Source organism: Strix aluco, chromosome 20 (assembly GCF_031877795.1).
Source record: "Strix aluco isolate bStrAlu1 chromosome 20, bStrAlu1.hap1, whole genome shotgun sequence".
Classification (NCBI taxonomy): Eukaryota; Metazoa; Chordata; class Aves; order Strigiformes; family Strigidae; genus Strix; species Strix aluco.
In genome coordinates, this window is record NC_133950.1 from 8,964,985 (window position 1) to 8,979,887 (window position 14,903).

Here is a 14,903-nt window from a genome sequence, read left to right on the forward strand (position 1 = left end):
AGTGAAATAAATGGCTTTTGAAGAAATGGAGGTGCTCTGTGAGAAGTAAACATTACTACTCCATTAGACTCTGAAATCAAAAAAGAGTACAGTCAGTCACAAAAGCTTTATGTGTGTACACTTCAGATGCAAGCGTATCAACAACCTCTTCCATTCCTGCTGAGCTAACAGACCAAGCGAATGTACAATCATCATAATGGAAGATTCATCACTGCCTCTAATCAGTATTAGTTAATTTTATCAGACTTAGTTTTAGGTAAGTCTGAAAACATTACAAGAGACATTACGTTGTCTATTTTAATATCAAATTCTTACTCTCTCCCATTTTACATTTTAAGACCTTTATAACGCACAAATTGTCATCATGAAGTACTTTCTCCTCCACACACATGAAAGCATTACTAAATCACATTTTCACAAACAACATTCCACTATTTTATAAACAGTGGTTTCACATTGATTATATAAACAAATCCAAACAAGCATCTCATACCCAGTTCAACTCTGCTAACAGGAAGAGTGTGCTGTTACCATGCTTTTGGAAGAAAAGCCAAAACATTCTTAGGTCAACAAAGAAAGCTTGACATCATCTCAGCTCCATAACTATTTCTGTCTTTATTTTTAACTCATTTGGCTTTTAGACATTTCTCCCTTAATTCTCAGTTGTTATAGAAGAAAAAACTCAAGGAATCAGGTAAGTAATCTGACATTTTAACAGTCTATCATTTAAATAATTTAATTTGGGCAATTTTTTTCAAAGTAAGAAGAATTAAACATTTAAACTAATTTTCATTCCTCCACTTTCAAAGACACAAAGGACTACCCACTGTGTGGAATTATGGATAGAGGAAGCCACGTTAATTGCTTGCTTCTTACCTTGAATTTTTGGATGTGTGCTTTGTGAGTTGCCTCTCTTGCCTTAGCCAATGAAGCATTTAGATCTTCAATTTCTGAACCAAGCTCCTCGTTCTTTAAGTAAAGTAAAATGAATACTATGTAGAAAGAGTTATTTCCAAGTGATGGTGATTCAGTAACAGCTATCCCATCTCATTATCCATTCATCCAACTACACAAAACAAATACTTTAAAGAACAAAAACACCAAATACATCATAATAAATCTTGTATAAAGAAATTCTTGTTCTTATAGAACACTCACTAGACTGCCTATTGTCCAAGTTAAATATTTCCCATTCTTCCACAAAATCTGAATTTCAGCTGACGTTGACCTCTCCCGTTTTAGCTGTCTTTATGACAGTTCCACTTACTCAGCAACATAAAATACTTCTCATACCTTTTAAGCAGTGTTCAGAGCTGTTAAAAAATCAGTGTACAACTGAAAACATTTTTCCTCAAAGTTCTTAAGGGAGAAAGTATCAATTAAGTATCTTTTTCCTCTGTCCTCCAGTCCAAGACCCCAAACTTTAGATAAACAGAACTGCTTACAGATATGACAGCAGTGATTAAGGACCCACTAGAAGCTTCCTAATGGTTACAGTGAGATCAGTCAAGCCCTGCCACGTACACAACGCACACATTACCCTCCCAATGATAGTTCAACAAAACAGCAAGATCATAATCAACATACCTCTTTTTCCTTTGCTTTTAATGCAACAGTTAGCCCTTGAATGGTTTTATCCCTTTTCAAACCATTCTTCTTTTCAGCAGCAAGCTCATTTTCTCTCTCTTGTAGCTCTTCTTGAAGTGACTAAATTAGATTATGTGAAAGTTGCATTAACTTCCTACTAAGAGATACTGTAACTGCACATTAATAAGTACATTCTCTCAGAGTTCGTATATCTTATTACTGAGATTACTAATATAAAATATAGTCCCAAAATGCAAGTCATCATCTTAAAGATGTGCCTGGAATACAGTATAAGAAGCCTCATCTCGTGGGCTGGCCATGAGTATCAGCTTCAATATTTGATGAGCGTGCCTATCAGCTTTACTGAAAGTTGCTTCAAAAACAAGGGGAGCCTGCCAGTCATCCAGCATGAAAGAGAAGTTACCAGAGGACTTGCCTTGCTTCCTTTCAAGTCAAGGCCTCTCTGTATCCTTGAATGCATAACAACATGCACTGTAAGTGGTCGAGAAAACAGAAACAAAACTAGAACTTACCTGAATTTTTTTTTCAAAGAAATTTCTCTCATTTTTAAGCTCCATTCTAATAGCCTGTAAGAACAAAACAGTTGTTATGATCAAGTAAATTCATTCTAAACACAAATGTAACTCATTAAGCATTAAAATTAAGCAAAATGTGCTCAAAAACTTTTGGGGTGGAGGGGGAAAACTTAGTATATGCCTTTTGGCAGGAATATATTGAATCAGCTGCTTCCTGGAAGTCTACAAATCTACCTGGATACAGCATGAACCTGTCCAAATTAAGAAGGAAAAAAAAGACAGCAGACAAACCAAAAAAACCCACACAACACATTTTCCCATGAGACAGGACAACTGTACTTGCCGAGTTAATAAAAATGCATTTTTATATGACATTTATCTATGTCAGCAAGATGCTTTTAGCAAGGGAGATTTTAATTAGCACTTTCCCTTGGGGAGGTTACAGATTTATTTTTTTAAAAAAGTAATCATAAAACCAGAGTTGTGCAGAGGTATTCATCAGATTTTTCTCTCCAATATTGCATCCCAAAATGATCATACAGTCAGTGCACTTCCTATGAAATGATTACAGATGACCCTGTTTTCACCTTGACACACAAATACTTCTGTGAAACCAGGGTAGATTTTCCTGACACATATTGACTTAACTGCAAGAAGACCCAGAACTGAAAAATTTTAGTTCCATAAAGTCCAAACGCAGAAGGTTCTCTTGTCTATGCTTGACATCAACAAAAGAAAGTGTGTAGATACTGATCAATATTAAGCTCCAAAACAAAAGGGAAGAAAATCTTTCAGAAGCATGACAGCCTCCATGACGTTCTAATTCTGCCAGCTTTAAATTATTGTTTGAAAAACCAATGGGGGGGGGGGGCGGAGGAAGACAAGTCTTAAGACCAGTTTCTACATTTCAGCTTTCAGAATATCTGTCTTCCTGTTTAAGAGCAACATGAAATAAGACTGACTCTTAGCACCTTCTGTAAGCTGAAAGCTAGACTTTCACTTTATTTAATGAGAATTTTTTATGCCTACCTCCCTTACCACAGCTTTTTCTCCAGACCATCACAGTAAAGATACTTCCCAAAAACAAACTCTCAAGTCACATTTGTAACTTCTAAAGAAGTTACGTCATCTATTGTGGGATCTATTAACATCTAGGATTTTTTATATATACTTCTGTAAAGCAATTGCACAGTATCAATAATACAGGCATAAAGTCAATAGGAAACATAACCTTTCATTGAATGAATGGTAAGAATGGATAATATGGATGAACACTCACCACCAAACCACAATATAACCAATGAATGTTAAGGAAATGGACAAGGGAGGGAGGGAGGGAATAACCAATTTTAAAGAATTGGCTTAAGTCACTCACATACTGTCATGCACAAAACCTTTAAAATCCTACACCACATGAGATAACATATAACTTCAGTTTCCTCACCTCTATCTCACTATCTTTTTCATGCCTCAAAGCAATGGTAAGTTCTCTGAATTTTTCTGCTGATAAGTTCCCATCATAAGATCCACTCTGAGACTTTTCCTCTTCAAGGTGTTGAATTATAGCTTCTTTATTTTTCAATGACAGATTCAGTTGCTCTATAAGTCTAAAATTAAAAGATTTTTAATATTAATCTTAGATCATCTACCACCAATTCTCCAGTCATTGCAGTAAATCTTGCAGACAACTTTCCTAGGTGAAGACTCCAAACGATACTTGAAAAACTTAGGGCAGTGCTTTCACAGCCCCTTCTCTCTCCAGAGAAACCAGAAAAGGCCCATAACTTTACAGGAAGCAACAAACAGGCTTGAGCTATCTGCAAAGTGCTCATTCTTATTTTCCTCCAGTGCCATTTCAAATGTCAACGCTTAAGCTTCAATATTTTAGTTACATTGTCCTTCATAGCACACACAAAAAGCTTATCAATCTATTCCACTTAGCACATACAACAGCATATCCTTACATGCCATCACTAAGTGCCCCTCAAGTACATAGATTCATCTATATTTGTACCTAAGCTGGTTCTCATTTCACATAAGCAAAAATAAAAAAGTTAAGTCAGCACTACCTTCTTTGGTCAATACACATCGTGGCACTTCCAGTATTCCAACTGATAAAAACAACAATGCTTGAGTTTTCTGACTGACATTAAGGGTTATAAGTGAACACTTCCTGGCATAAGATGCCAGCTGTGATTCTCTCAGTGTTTTGTAGATCAGATGATGAAAGTATCTTTTTAACACAATATGAATTCCAGATGTGCTACTCCCAAACAAGTTTAAAGCACTGCACATTAATATTTGATTCAGTTCAAGAAGTCAAATATTCTCCTCTTCCATTTGCACTGTTTTTCTGGTCCTGTGAATACTCACACTGATCTACCAGCGTGTAATTATAGAAGATCCTGTTAACACCAGATCACAAGGCGGGACGTGGGGAAAAAAAAAAAAAAGAACAACAAAACTTTCTTCTTCAATACTCCACACGGCCTTCACTTCAGTGATTCATTTCTGTCAATTTGTTTCCACACCTTAAGCACTGTTTTCACACAAGCTATAGAGCTGGCAACTAAAGTACCTCTGAAAGGCCTGGTTTTATAACTCCTTCCCAGCTCAAGTCACTCAGAAGAGCAACTGTATTCAACACAGATGACTAACAGACAGAAAGAGGGAGACAGGAAAGGGAAAAGGGAAAGGAAGGAGATAACTTGAGAGCCAGGTTATAATTACTGTCATGGCACATAAGGTGCAGTATCAATTAGAACAGTTTCATAATTTTATGCCACTGTAGATTTCAGATTTGCAGTTTTCAATATGTATGCTTTTACAAAAACTGTCTGGAAAACACTGCAAACCTTGCATTGGTCCTACTGTAATATAAAACCTATGAAATTAAAGCCTCAGGCCAACATAACTTTCTGTTACTAGAGCAGGACAGTTATTCAGTTACTCAGAGAGCAGCTACCTGCAGGGTTCAGTCACAAACAGACAGGGAAGGATACTCCAAAGTATAAGGAATCATAACAATCTTTTGATCTCCACTCCAGGCTCACATCCCCAAACTAACTAAGCTTTACTGGAAGGCTTGCCAGGCATGTATTTTACCTTAGTATCTAAAAAAATAAAAAATCCTCCAAAGTATTGAGATTTGAGTTTATACATTTTCCCCACCTAACGTTATTGAACAACAAACACCTTTCCAACTACCTGCCAAACAAAGCAAAGCACAATCAAACCCACGAAGCTCAAACACACTACATTTCTCTTCCCATTAGATTTACCAACCCCAACAGATACATCACTGGGACTGAAGAGTACACAAACACCGTGAAAGCAGTAAGGGAACACAAATGGTAGAGACAAGTTCTATTCAGCAATGGTTCAAGAAAGCAGCAAGCAGGAGATAAGTCGAAGTTACAAAGATGCTTTAAAGTAGGACATGCTCATGTCACACACATACTGATTCTTTTACACTTTCAGACAACTTTTAAAGATGATTTTTCTATCATGCAACATGTAAACTGGTTGCTGTGTTGCTATTCATTTAGCAGCTGAATAGATAAAATGGCCAGTAACGCTCACTCATGTATCTGAGGGTAGGATCAAACTATTAAAACCTATATCCATGTCGACTCTTTGCACTTTAGCAATAAAGAATTCCAGTAGTTAGAGACATCACCAGCAAGAGTTCTGACCTGTCTTTCTCAGCTCTGGTAATCATATCCACATCCTTTGCAGGAGCATTCATAATTGAAGAAAGTTTCTGCTCAGCAGCTATTCTCAGAGCTTTCTCCTTCTCTGTCATTGCAACGGCTTTTTCCACATCTTCTTGGGCAGCTTTAAGATTCTGTAATTAAAACACACAATCCTGACGCCTCTAAGAACAAAATGCTCACAAAAATGTTCACATACTGAAGTTGTTTCTACCAAACATATGTTGGTATGTTTAATTTAGCAACTTTCACCAAGTAGTTCAAGCACTTTGCAAATGCTTCTGAACACTTTGTGTCTGCATTTTCAAGATTAATCCATTTCTGTGGTATATAAAGGGAAGTTTGTTTCCAAGGAATAAAACAAATACCCTAACTGACAGCAGAACTAGAAATGAAAACGCCCCTATGCTATGGCTTTAGATTTAGCTATTTGTGGGGCTTTGTCCCACTGTCCTCCCACTATCACAATAATTAGCTACACTTAAAGAGGTTAAAGAAAGGCTTTTTTATTCAACCAGAGATAAAATAAATATTCACAGGCTCACTGTAGCTAACAGGAACTCTTCCCAACATCATTTATATTTTGCAAGAATTGATAAAGTATGAACCAGACATTTTTCTCTTGAACAGCAGTGGAAACAAGAGGTGACACCCAGAGATTCCAGTCAACTTCCTCTAGGTGACCCAACTCATGGAAATGCGGAACACCAATAGAACATACTTGTCATACACTACATAAAATTTGTTTCAGGTCTTCATTTTTAATTGTAAGCTTCCCTGCTGTGCTCACTGAATTTTGCTTTCTATGAAATAAAAGCCCCACTGTAGCCTAACAAGTAATTCTCCCTTCTTTTTCAAGCCTATACTAAAAAGACTAACTCTTTGGGGGAGGATGAGGAAAAGATCCTTCACCACTTGACTTCACCACTCAAGCCCTCTCCTGAAAAGCTGTTCTGTCAGCATCCATCTTTAAATCAAAAACTCTGAAGGAAATTGATCTCTGTTAGCATTATCTGGATCTATGTAATTATATGGTGCTACCTAAACAAGTGACTAATACTACTCTGCAGTGTTTACATTCATAAACAAAATTAATGTCAGAGGCCAACACTATATTCAGGCTACAGAAAATACTGTACCACCATGGAATTAGAATATTTGCCCATCTACCTGCCAGATCTGGGAAACACCAGTCTGACTGGCTGTTTTGGTACAGAGTAAGTAGTTTAGGAACTTTTCTACCTATTCAAAGCATGAAGAATGCTTTGAGAAATCCCAATTCCACTAAACTGAAAAAAAGGTCATGGAGATTCCCCCCTGCTCCTCCTCCCTGAAGGAGCTCACTGCTTTAGGAATAGTGTCAAATCATCCTGATAGAAAATACCATCAGGAGATGGCTACCAATACCTTCCATGACCAATTCAGTCTTTAGGGATGGGAAAGCAAATACTGGAATATACCCACTTGTATTTACTGTTCTATTTGCTATTCTATTTCTGTTTACTTACAGAAAGAGCACCAGACATCCATCCCCCTCACAAACACAAAATCCCACACCTCCAGACAAGTGTATATCATGATGCAAAACAATCATGAGCTTATGTATTTCTAGAACTTGACACAAACATTTCCACCACAGACCACTCACTACCAAATTTGTTCTTTACAAGAAACTGAACTTCTTCTTCTGAGGAAGCATGTTATTCATAGAAATAAATATTCTTTTTGCCTTTACACTACAAAATGAGGAAACCATGAAGCAATTCCCTTGTAAAGATACCAGCAATGGCTCAACAATAAATATAGGAATAAACTGTCTCAACCACAGACAGCAAGGAATAAAAAAAAAGACATTGTTAAGAATAACTCTGTGGAACAAGAGAATGTTATGCAAAAAGGTGATAGTGACAGCAGAAGCCAACAATATTTGGCAGATAAAGGTCAACCTAACAACAGGGTGTAAGGCATGCAGGCAGAATGCTAGTTCACCCAGCCAGAAGCTGCCATAAGTAGGCGGCCCCTCTCAGCCTGTAACGAGCACACAAGAGGGGAGACGTACAAAGCTACAGAATCTCAGACTGATACTGCAATACTGCCGTCCCCTATAAAGATGGGAAATTACAGGAGTGCTTACAGAGTGGTTCCAGCTATTTACAAAGCTGAGACCTTATCGGTAGAAGTGTTCAAAATCCAGCCCCTCTTCCTCTAAATAGAGATTGCAGTTCTGAAAATGTAGCCTCCTCACACTGGGATTAAGGAATCAAAGGTTTGTGCTGAATGTACCTAAATACCACCAACAGGTACAAATTTCCTGAAGAACTGCTATCCTCATATTGCTCCCTTTCATTGTTTTTTTCCTTTTATTTTTTCCTTGTTCCACACTGACTATTTTTCCAGGCAAGCTGAAACAATTTCAAAAACACAGATAGATCACAGTATCAAATCTCAGACGACAGAACAAAAACAGCACTGATATCTCACTATTTCTAACTATTCCTTTGGCCACTCACCACTTCCAGAAAGTTTATTCGGCTAGTCAGGATTTCTTCCATTTCTTGCATCTTCTTTTGTGCCTCTTCTTTCACACGCTGTATTTCAGCATCACCACCCTGGGCCAAGCTTTCAACTGCCTTACTGAAAGACCATAATATAGACAGAAATCCCATTGCATATCAGAGTGGAAAACATTCAAAGTGCAAGTGGCTGATAGATTATGCACAAGCAAGTGCCTTCCACTTTATCTGTACCTGCCCTTAAAGGTTAAATACAAACATCTACTCACTATATAGCAGTTTTGGCGGTATAGTCCGGGAGTTCCACACATGAGCCTTGTCACAGTGGATAAGCAAGCACTTGGTATGTATAATGGAAAAGTGTAATATTTCCTTCACATTTTTAAAGCTTCCAAAAGTATCAAGCCTTTTGTAATGTATTTTCTACAGCAAGCAGCACTGGAATAAACTGAAGATACGTAGCTGCTGAGGTCTCTCCAACTGCCTTTTCAGTAATTGTTAATACCTTGTAAGAAAAGAACAGCTAGTGTTTCCTTACTAAACAAAGGATGATCATTTGTTTATGATTTCCCCCTGAATTTTGCTTCTTATTATGAACTTGTGCAAGGTTCCATTCAAAGTCCAGCAATACCCTTTGACAGTTACCTGGAGAGACCAAACAAATTAACCTGGTCCTCAGGATCTACTTGAAACTAGGCCCCTCTGAACTACTGAAAAAGACCAACCGGTGACAATTCAATGCCATGGGAGGTAGGGCACACAAAGAAAATTCCATTGAGACTGAGGCCCATGTGGCAGTCAGTAGCTGCCAGTCACTGCCAGCCTGGATTAGTTTTGAACCAGGCATCTAGAAGGAAGCAGTTTAACAGACTGTCAGCCCTATTCACTCCCCAAGGCATATTCCACCTTGCCCACACCATAAGACAAGGTAGCACTACATTATTTTTAAATAATACTTATTTAGAAAAGAGGTCCTAACAGAAAAGCAGACATTTTAAATGTATTCATTTTTATATCATTAAAACCCACAAGATTCATTCTAGATTAGTTCTGAACTGCTTTCTCAGCCTTACTGAGAAGTGGTTTGTGTAATATCTTCTCAATCCAGTGCTGTAAAAAAAGGCCACCTCTTCACCTGTTAAGACAACTAAGTTCTTAGCATAAAGTCTACAATAGGAATGCTAAGCCATTCACAACTAGGAAGTCATTTATTTACCCGAAAAACACAGTAGAATGAAGGATAATATCAAAGTCGCACCATCCAGTATAACTACATTAACATCACTGTGCATTTAAGAATTCACACATGTAATTTCTGTAATGAATGAAGCAATTTCTTGATAAGTGCCCTTAAAATACTACTTTGGTATCCTTATATTCCTAAAACATTAGGAGTAAAATGAAGAGAAGCAAAATCTTGGAAATCCTAAGTAACAGACATCAAGAAATACACGGGTACTTACGAGGCTTTGATAAGTAGTTTCTCTCTCTCTTGCAGATCACGCTTCAGACTTTCTATCTCAACTTTCAGCTCAATGTTCTAGGACAAAAGAATGAAAGTGTCTGGAGAGAATTCAGAGGTCACCCTACCCAAAAGTTATTGCCAATGTGTAGATACTTTTTGCCTAGACCAACAAATATAAAGTATCATTGGGCTAAGAATAGCATAGAGACATTTTAGGTTTTAAAGGACGTATTTTGCAAAGTTCTAGACTTTCAGAAATCTCAAAAAGCTTTTAGAACTACCATATTCAAGCAACACAAACCCCCTACACACACACTCAACTACTATAATGGGGAGTACTGCAGATCAGCTTGGGAGTTTCTAGGGCTTCCATGCACAGTTTTAATTTATCTACGAGATATTTCCTTTTCTTTTAGAGACCTGATTGTATCAACTATTGAAGCATTTAATAATCTTTAAATTATTTTGTCATAGCCTGGGAAAACTACTCTAAGTACAAAGAACTACTTGGTCTGCAAGTTGACAGATACCATTTCAACAAATTAGCAATTACAAGAAAGACACCAGTGTAGAAGACCAGGACAGAAGACCAATCAGCAATATTCAGTTGAAACCATGACCTAGCTAAACATAAATTTATGTACTTAACTGCTGTGACAAGCATCAACAGAGACTTAAATTTCTATCCTATTTCAGAAAAGAGAACTGATGCAAGCATCTGCATTACCAAAATTACTTGTTTTCCCTTCTAGAACACAGGTGCCACCAAAAGGCATAAGAAATGCTTCCTATCATCTGCAAATGCAAAATAACAAGGATGCAAGGCAGACTACCCAACTCAAATCCTTCCTACAACTTATAAAGATACCAGTTTCGTCTACAAACTGACACAGGAATCAAACAGATTTCCTGAATTCTGTACAAATACACATTCTTTCAATTTAGAGCAATAAAACTAGAAGCTATACACAACCCTAACACAACTTTATCTACGTGCTTCAGAGGAAGCAGCTTTGAGCTGGACAGCCCAAACAACCTCCAAGTAGCTGTACTGACATCTGATAAACCCAGGAAAGAACAGAGGGGTGAAATGAACTGCCCAATAGTAGAAAGCAGAAAAACTACATACCAAATTCAGGAGAAGCATGCTGCTTCTTCTATTCCCCATATGATTTCAGTAGGACAGCTACCAAAGATTCATAACCACTTATAATGGTAGTTTTAATTTAGTTATTACCAAAAAGGATTAGGCCAGACTTAAATAAAGTTATCATACCAAAATTTCCAACAACAAAAAAGACTCAAAAGTTAAGTAAAACAGGTAACATCCCCACAAAACAAACTCTTCAAGAAGATATACAGTTCTATTAAATTATTCTAGACGCATACGATTTTGTATATTTCTTCAGTGGGACCATCAAACTTCTGCTGCATTCGCTCCTCCAGAAAGTATATACGAAGCTTCAGGTTGAAGTTCTCTTTTTTCAGATCAGTGATTTGCTGTGAAATAAGAAAGAAAATGAGCAAATTATGTCATGTTTTTCAAACCAAGTAAAATAAAGAGTGAAAACTACTATCATTTGGTTTTGCTCTCCACAGTGCAAGATTAGAATTCAACCCACTGGACATAGTTAAACATATACATATGTGTGGGTGATATACACACACACATACATATTTTCAAATGGCATGACAGCCAAGTCAAAATGAAACATCCTTCCCTCCAAGACAGTGTCACCCAGGGAGCTGCAAATACTCCAAGCCCTTCAACATGGTTCTATCTTCTACAGCATCAGCACCTATCACAGAACATATTTTTCTCCCACCATCCCAGCCATAACATTTTTTTTTCCCCATCTCCATGCCTCACCCAAACAAGAAGAAATCCCACTCCAGCCTACCCCCTCTGAATGTGTTGGGATTTGTTCTTCAGTTCTTAAGATATGTAGGCACACTGGCATACACACAAACTTTGTGTGTGTGTTTATAAGATGTTATCATTTAGCTTGTGGTTATTTTTAGCCATGCAAAACTCTGAAACACTAGCACTTAAGCAAATAACAATTACAAAATAGTATTGTTTAAAAATATATAATACATGCTGTTGTGCAGACAGCGCTCTTTAGAATATTCCTTAAGTACTAAAACATTGACTCTACACAAAAAGAATCCAAGAGTTTTTTAAAATCTAAAAACATTAAGTAGTTCTTTCCTCTATTTTATAGAACTTGAACAAAATACAAGATGTCATGTTGAAACAGAAGTATTTTCTTAGCAAAAGCTTGGGATGATAGCCTTATTCATGGGAAGGAAAGCACAAGCACGCAAAGCACGGGGGCCCAATCGAACACCAATAAAACCTTTATCCCATGCCATATTTCATAGCGCAATTCTCTGGGAAAAAATTGCTTATGATTTTCAACCTTCCCCATAGAAGCAGTAACATAGTTGATGGCTTCATTAATGAAAGGAGTCTCCCTCTAAATTTTTTTTAGGAGACTAAGCATAAAACTTTCATCCAAATAAGACTTGCGTCCCCTGCCATCTGCTTTCTGCAAAAGGAAATCTAATATGTTACAGAGCTGCTAATAAAATATTTATGTAGGCTTTTCCAGAACAGTATAGTACCACTTGTAAAAATTATTAGCTATACAATTCTTAAAATATCTGGCTTGTGAAACCCAAGATTATTTTCTGTAGCTGCACTCAGAACTTGCATCTGCAAACAATTCTTCAGTTTAATAATCTCTGCTCAGCAAGATGCCTTGTCATTATTCACACAAGTAAATATCATCTAAGCAACTAAAATACGCTTGACTACATAAACTCTGTGGTCCATTCACACATCCTGAAGAAGCCTGTCTTTAGAAGCAGTAGCAATACATATATTTAACTTTATCTTTGTTTCCCTACAATTCCAATTGGATGATTGCGAATAGTAGTAGATATAAACTTGAACTATGCAAGTAATGGCTTAAAGCATGATACCTCATAAGTATCACAGGGTATATCTTGAGTAACTGGAATGACTATTTTGGAACATTCAAACAGATGTAAGCATGAAAACAATGCAACTTCGTAGTTCAAGTCAGAGCCCAATGCAGAATATGGCTCAAAACCAAAATCCTTATTCAGAGTAAGCAAAGAAATTAAAGATTTCTGAAACAAAGCAAGGCTGTGCTAGATCCTGCATGTCTTGCTGGCAAATTCAGTTCAATGTTCAACTGGTGAGAGCAGGCCTTAAAGCGTTTGGTTTGGTTTGGGGGTTGTTTGGTGTTTTTTTAAGCTGTCAGTAGATCATTCCTAACAGTTAGTCTCTGTTTATTCATTCAGAAAAAGTTCAAGGGCCAAAGACACTGAAATTGTATCAGTTGAACTTCTAGTTAGTCTTCACCCATTCAATATGTCTGAGTCAAAATGAAAAAACAATTTCAAAAGAACTCAGCATACCTTAATTCTACTCACATGTATTTCAGTGGCAATAGAATTAAACCAAAGAGCTTAAGGGTACTATTTTCAAAAGGCAAGCAAAACAGACTACACAATCATAAACCAAGAAGTGAAACAAATGTTGTCTCTGACATTCAGTTTCTCAGAGGAAAGTTAATTCAGGCAGACTACAATTAAAAAGTTATAGCTTAATAAAAGACAACACGTAAAATGTGAACAAGTTCACACTGCAGAGAGATTTTAATGGCAATCCTCTCGACTTACACATTTAAAGACTTGGTCTTAATTCCTTTACGCATTTTGATTTCTGTATTTAAAAAAGGAATGAAAAAAGAGAAACAGCACACACTTCTTGAGAAACCAGGACAATGCAACACACTCTACACAGAATATTCCACACCACGAACAGCATGGTAGCAAATACCACTTGCTGAGCTTGGTTTAGCTCCTTTCCAAGTCATAGAGCCACTTTTATGCAAAATGGCATCTGTCAGCAGACGCTGTGGTTTCACAGCGCAGCACAGTTTTTGCCAGCAGAGGCCATTTTACAAGACAGCAAAACTCTAAGTGAGTTTGGGGAGACAAGAAAAAACACACAAATATTATTACTTAGTTCCCTAACTTGATACCAATCACACTTTCTATTCACGAACATCTAATAAATCCTAACAAGGTTCTCAATTAGAGATGCCTTCCACTTTGCCCACATAATCACATTTTCTATCACAAGGTGGTTCCTCCCCATATTGCAAGAAAGTAGGACACACCGTAAATACTAAAAAAAAAAAATCTACACCTCTAATATTATCTAGCTCAGCATCTTCTCCACGTCTAAACATAAATGGACCTTTCCTACATGGATCTACCCTTTAGCCTGTTCAGGAGTCACTAGATCCATCCTGTTCTCTCTGAGCTGCAAGGCAAGGAACCCACTCTTTTTATTACTTCCTCATATCCTCTATAAATAACATAGCCTCAAAGATCAGCAAACTCATGCAGTAATATATATATGTACAACCCATCTCCAAGCAGGACATATCAGGAACTTTACCTGCTAATTTAGATTTTTTTTTTCCAAGTGGGCTAAGAACAGCCTTACGATGTCAGTCCAAAAGTGCACCTAAACATGGCTACAACCGAATGCTTGGTGAATAGTAAAAGGATGAGGAAAGTAAACACTCCCCTTCTTAAGTCTAGCCTTCCAGCTACCAGCAATCTTAAAGACTCAAAACCAGAAGTTATAGAAATATCTCTGTGTTTAATGGATTCTTCTTCCTTTACTTGAATGGATTTTTGAGCTTCATTATACTGTTGGCATCCATAAGACCCTATGTAAGTTTTACAGCTGAGTTTAACATAAGGGGTCTGTACGTACCAGGAAGCCAGAGATCTGTGGGGAGACCCTTTCTCCTCTACATCACACAGAGCAAACAGATTTTTCCCTCCCTTCTACAACTTTTCCCCTGTGCAAACAAACACTGCAGATAATAAACCACTTGCAGAATGTATATTCTAGACTGAGGTCTTTGGCACGTATCACAGTAAAAGATTTTCAGCGCATACTAATGCCAGGGCAGTGTCTTTCTACCCCATCAATACACAAAAGCAAAAGAGAAAGTGAAATAGATACAGACTGTAA

General features: G+C 37.2%; 1 protein-coding gene across 1 annotated transcript in view; it reads right to left on the bottom strand.

Annotated features, from left to right (window-relative positions):
- Positions 1–14,903, bottom strand: part of CDK5RAP2 (CDK5 regulatory subunit associated protein 2) — an 85,292-nt gene that overhangs the window by 67,049 nt on the left and 3,340 nt on the right. Inside the window, 8 exon segments of the mRNA XM_074845868.1 lie at positions 877–969; positions 1,588–1,707; positions 2,121–2,174; positions 3,568–3,730; positions 5,819–5,970; positions 8,347–8,470; positions 9,813–9,889; positions 11,204–11,314. Of these exon segments, the coding sequence (XP_074701969.1) occupies positions 877–969; positions 1,588–1,707; positions 2,121–2,174; positions 3,568–3,730; positions 5,819–5,970; positions 8,347–8,470; positions 9,813–9,889; positions 11,204–11,314 (894 nt within the window).